The following is a 5,055-nucleotide window of genomic DNA, read 5'->3' as shown; positions in this document are numbered from 1 at the left end:
CACTACTCTTATTTTAGTTTTAGCCTTTGCTATTGCTTCTTACAGATACAGGATGCTGGAAATATTCGTTAAGAAAAAATGAGCTCTCTTAGTTTTCGTTCCTTTTGTTTCTACAAGTTGAATTTCGTATTTTGTAGGAGCTGTCATTTTCTTATCCCTTCCCTCCCCTGGCGCTCTGCCTTTTTTTCCCACCAGTGACCGGTTTGACCGGCTTAATCCGAGTTAATCGGAGGATAGTTAATCGAGGGATCAGGAAAACCCTGTTATTCCGAGATAAGTTATCCCTGGAATAACAAATTCAATCGCGGAATATCTGCTAATCGTGGGTTATTTTACTGGGCTTTCGAAAAACCCGGGCCAGGGTAGTAACCTTAAGGCCTTCGCGCCTCATGCGATTTATGTTATGCTTTTCTTTGCAGCAATCTCGAGGCTAGAGACACGAAAGGTTGTACTCCCCTACACATCTGCGCAATTTTCGATAACAAACACAGTGCTCGACTGCTTCTCGAACGCGGTGCAAACGTGGAGAGTAAAGATAATGAAGGAAGTACTCCTCTACACCTGGCTTCAGCTTTTAGTGATGTGACCATGGTGTCTTTGTTTCTTGAACATGGAGCTAATGTGACTGCAAGGGATTCTGAAGACAGCATTGCTCTTCACACAGCTGCTGCATTTGGCAAGACGGAAATCGTGCGTGTCTTGAATGATGCAGGAAGCGATGTCAACGCGCTTGATTCTAGTGGAAACACATCGCTGCACGTGTCTGCAGGCTCTGGTCACATTGACGTAGTTCGCCTGTTGCTGAAAAATCGTGCAGATGTGTATGCAGTCAACAAGGAAGGCCTTACACCGGCTGGTTGTGCTAAATTGTTTCGTCATAAGGAAGTCGAACAGTGCCTTAATGAACGTCGTTGATGACACTTTTGAACATAAAAATCTCAATTGAGAAAGTGATCTGAATCATCATCAACAAATTATATATTTGAAGAAAATGCATTTTGTACAGAGAAAATACGAATAGCATAGCGTGGGATAAAATAACTGTTACCAGTAGTTCGATAGAGTCTTTTCAATATTTTAATCTCCAACAAAGTGTTACTGTTTGTAGTGGTTTGGTAGCATCGGAACACAAATGACCTTGATCAATAGACCTTCTAGGGCATAAAATGACATTTTCAAATGGACTGAGGTCGCGCAATAATGGGCCAAAAGAGTCTACAGTAATAAAACCTTAAGAGGACAGAGTTCCAACTCAGAGGGCAATGGTGTATTTTTCTGACAAGTGCTCGTTTTATTTATTTAGTGATGTTTTAAAGGGGAAGACCCATCAGGATTTACTACTTAATCAACTAATAGTTGCCTGGCCTTGCTAAAACGTGATGTATAGTTGTCATGAAAATTATTAAAAAGAGGTATTATGACTACGGATCACTGGGAAAGAAGTGGCTTAAAACTTGAAAACGTAGGGCCGACAATGTTCAGTTCGACAGTATTACTTGGAGGAGAATCACGTAAAAACTATTGATTATGGTTTGATTACGTCTTGGAAAATGAATTTAGGCCTTTTTTGTTATTCAAAGCATGTTTTGTTGATCAGTGAGTGCACCCTCACAATTCTAGCATAGTTTACACAAAAACGTACAGGACTTATCGTGTTACTGCCACTTTAAGGGGAATTCAGATACATGAATAATAGCGGAGCTCCACTGCGGCCTGAAGGGCCGCAGAGCGGAGCCCCATACCCATAGAAAATCTACAGAAATAGGAAAACCATGAACTTGAGTTTTCATGGTCATCATGGCTAGCGGCATGGCTCGCGGGTACGTACGTCGTGCACTCTAGAAATAGATTAACCCAGGAGCCTGATTAACTCTAACCTCTTTGATACTGGGCATCAAAGTTATGGTCAATACAAGGTGTCCGCTGACCAGCATCACGTGATCATATCACGGGCTCAGGTGTATAACTCATCGAGGTCACTTTTAAAGTTGACCGCTGACGGGAAAATGTGTTTTTTTCTATTTGATCGCGGGCTCAAGTCCTTTTTTTTAAGGTCGGTGAAGGGCAAAGTAAATTACCCGGGAGCTCCGCTTTTAGGCTTGGCTAAATCTATTTAATTACATCAGTCCGAGGGGGTTTCGTCTACAAGTATATACGCAACTTATTGTATACCTTTAGAATACATTTGTCAATGAAGAACAGCCAGTTGTATAATTAGGCTAAGTTGTCATCTTTTCAAATACTTTTTACAAATAATTCCATCCGTTTCAACTGCAAAGACGAGTCAGGCTGTGTATCTATTGTTTTGCAGCTGTCCTTGAAGAGTTGTGCCTTCAATGCAGTTACTACACCAGACGAGGAAAGTGGTCTGAACTGTCTACAATCAGCCTGCATTAATGGGGACATCCAGACAGTCAGCGCAATCTTAAATCACAGTCCAGACAAGCTAGACAGTGCCATAGCTTTGGCTGTCAAGATTGGTCATAATTCATCTCATTTTGCTGGCAAATCTATTATGGCTGCCTTAAGACAGCAAGACTCTGCAAATCACAGGCAGATAATCGATCTTGTCGAGAAAGCTACAAAGGACTTTCAATCTCAATCGCTTTTACACTTGGCGGCAAAAAGGGGACATGCTGAGCATCTCCGTAGGTTACTTGATATGGGTGAGCAAGTTAATGCAGCGTGGTCGGACCAGTCAGAAAACAAGCAAACCCCTCTGATGATAGCAGCCAGGTTTAATGAAGAAGAAGTTGTAGAATTTCTTGTCGAAAGAGGAGCCTCTCTAGAGATGACTGATGACAAGGATTGCACTCCATTTCTTCATGCTGTAATGGGTGGCAAAACGAGAAATATGCTACGTTTAATAGAGCTTGGAGCTGATGTTTCGAAAGCGGATCACCAACGGTTATCAGCCATTCACCTGGCTGCTGAAAATGGTCACACAAATACAATCAATCTTCTCCTTGAGCACGGTGCCGATGCAAATAAAGCTAGTTATCTTGATGATATTACTCCACTCATGTTGGCTGCACGCAACGGTCACCTAGAAACGACTCAGTTCTTACTGAAGAATGAAGCAAATGTAAACGTAGGCGATATTTTATATCGCCGCCCACTACATTATGCTTGTGAAGGAGACCATACAGAAGTAACGAAATTTCTTGTTCAAAACGGCTCGAATTTATTAGCAAGAAATTTTAACGAAGAAACAGTTCTCCACTTGGCCACTCGCCTGGATTTGGTTACTTTTCTTGTTGAACAAGGCACTGACATTCATGCCAGAGACTGCAGCGGAAAAACCCCGTTACTCGTCGCTGCTGAAAAAGGCCAATCTGACACAGTCGACTATCTTTTAAACAAGGGTGCTGGTATCAACTCACGTGACGAATGTGGTTTCTCACCTTTGTTTTATGCTTTTCAGAGCGGTCAAGCTGATGCCGTTAAACTTCTGATTGACAGAGGATGTAACCCTCAGCTTGAAAATGCAGATGAACCTTCCGAGTTTCTTGAGGCAGATTTGTTAGAATCGACTGCTTCAGAAGGCCATACAGTTGTTTTACAACTTCTTCTTGACAGAGGTTTTTCTGTGGATGCAGTCAGTAGTAGTGGACAAACACCTCTAATTGCAGCGATCAAGGCTGGGCAATGTGCAACAGTGGCATTTCTTCTGGACCGAGGAGCTAACATCAATGGTTCTGATGCAGCAAGAGTATCAGAACACAGGCGAGGCTCTTATCATGACAGCAGCGAGAGTGAAGATAGTGTGGAAGACGAAAATGAAGATGAGTATGAAAGACTCGACCGAGGTGAAGTCAAGACCCCCTTGCACTTTGCCATTGCAGAGGAGCAACGTGAGGTTGCTAAACTTCTGATCAAACGGGGACCTGACGCTCTTAATTCTGATGATGAACGTAATTCTCTTGGGAGTCTTGCTGCTAGCCATGGCCTCTTTGATGTTCTGGAACTACTTGCTAATAAGAAAAACTTACTCAGTTTTGACAAAATGGAATACGGAGACACTCTACTGACTTTGGCAGCTTGTCGTGGGGACCTTGATTCAGTTCGCTTTCTCCTGCACAAGGGCGTGGATGTAAATGCAAGGAATATTTCAGGGAATACAGCTCTTTCTTGTGTTATTTGGTGCCCAACGTGTCGTAGCGTGATGGAAATCGTTAAGCTCCTTATTAGTTTTGGTGCTGATATAAATACCAAGAACAATGTGCTTGAAACACCTTTTCAAATAGCTGTTAAGAGAAGTTTGCAGCAAGTAGCAGAGCTTCTTCTTGAATATGGATGTGAAACAAAAACTAGAGACGTCTCTTCGAGTTCCCCCCTCCACAACGCTGTTGCAACTGACAACATTAAACTTACTGAGATTTTACTTCAGTACGGTTTTGACGCCAACTTGAAGGATGATAGAGGGATGACGGCCTTGCATGAGGCAGTATGTCACAACAGTACTAATGCGGCCAAGATGTTGCTGGAACAGGGTATCGACATGGAAGGTACGGATTTGCTGGGTCGAACACCCCTTGCTATAGCAGCAGAGCTTGGTCATCGTTCCATGATTGAATTATTATTGCAGCATGGAGGCAGTGTTCATGCCAAGAACAAACTTGGAAAGACCCCTCTATTTCTCGCTATAGAACGTCGTCCCTGTGATGAGTATGTCGTCAAAATGCTGTTGGATTATGGGAGCCCTGTAAATGTCACTGACCAGTATGGAAGATCTCCCATTCATTACATACCTGAATGTGCCACAACGGTAATCTGTGAGCTTTTTGCAGAACATGGAGCTTCTACTAATCTACCAGACAAAAACGGAGAGACTCCTTTGCATTTTACAGCATCAGTTGGTAACACTGCGTGTACAGAGTGGCTCCTTGAGCATGGTGCAGATGTTGGAGCCTTGGACATGGCAAATCGCACCCCTCTCCACGCAGCTGCCTATAACGGCCAAGCTGGGACTGTCTCCATCTTAATTCGGTATGGTGCCAACGTCCATTTAGCTGACAAGATGGGTTGGCTTCCTCTGCACTTTGCTGCCCCGCA

The 5,055-nt window shown here is 43.2% G+C and overlaps 1 protein-coding gene across 1 annotated transcript; it reads left to right on the top strand.

Annotated features, from left to right (window-relative positions):
* Positions 1–413: 413 nt before the first annotated feature.
* On the top strand, positions 414–5,024 carry LOC144639743 (uncharacterized; the record flags this gene model as incomplete). Its single annotated transcript, XM_078499042.1, has 2 exons — positions 414–912; positions 2,312–5,024. Coding segments are annotated over exons 1-2 (3,037 nt in total), but the record flags the coding sequence as incomplete, so codon positions are not given.
* Between the last annotated feature and the right edge of the window lie 31 nt (positions 5,025–5,055).

This window comes from Oculina patagonica, unplaced genomic scaffold (genome assembly GCF_052425735.1).
Source record: "Oculina patagonica isolate OP01 unplaced genomic scaffold, crgOcupat unplaced1258, whole genome shotgun sequence".
Taxonomy (NCBI): Eukaryota; Metazoa; Cnidaria; class Anthozoa; order Scleractinia; family Oculinidae; genus Oculina; species Oculina patagonica.
Note: the sequence above shows the minus strand (reverse complement) of the source record. Positions and strands in the feature narration are given on the sequence as shown.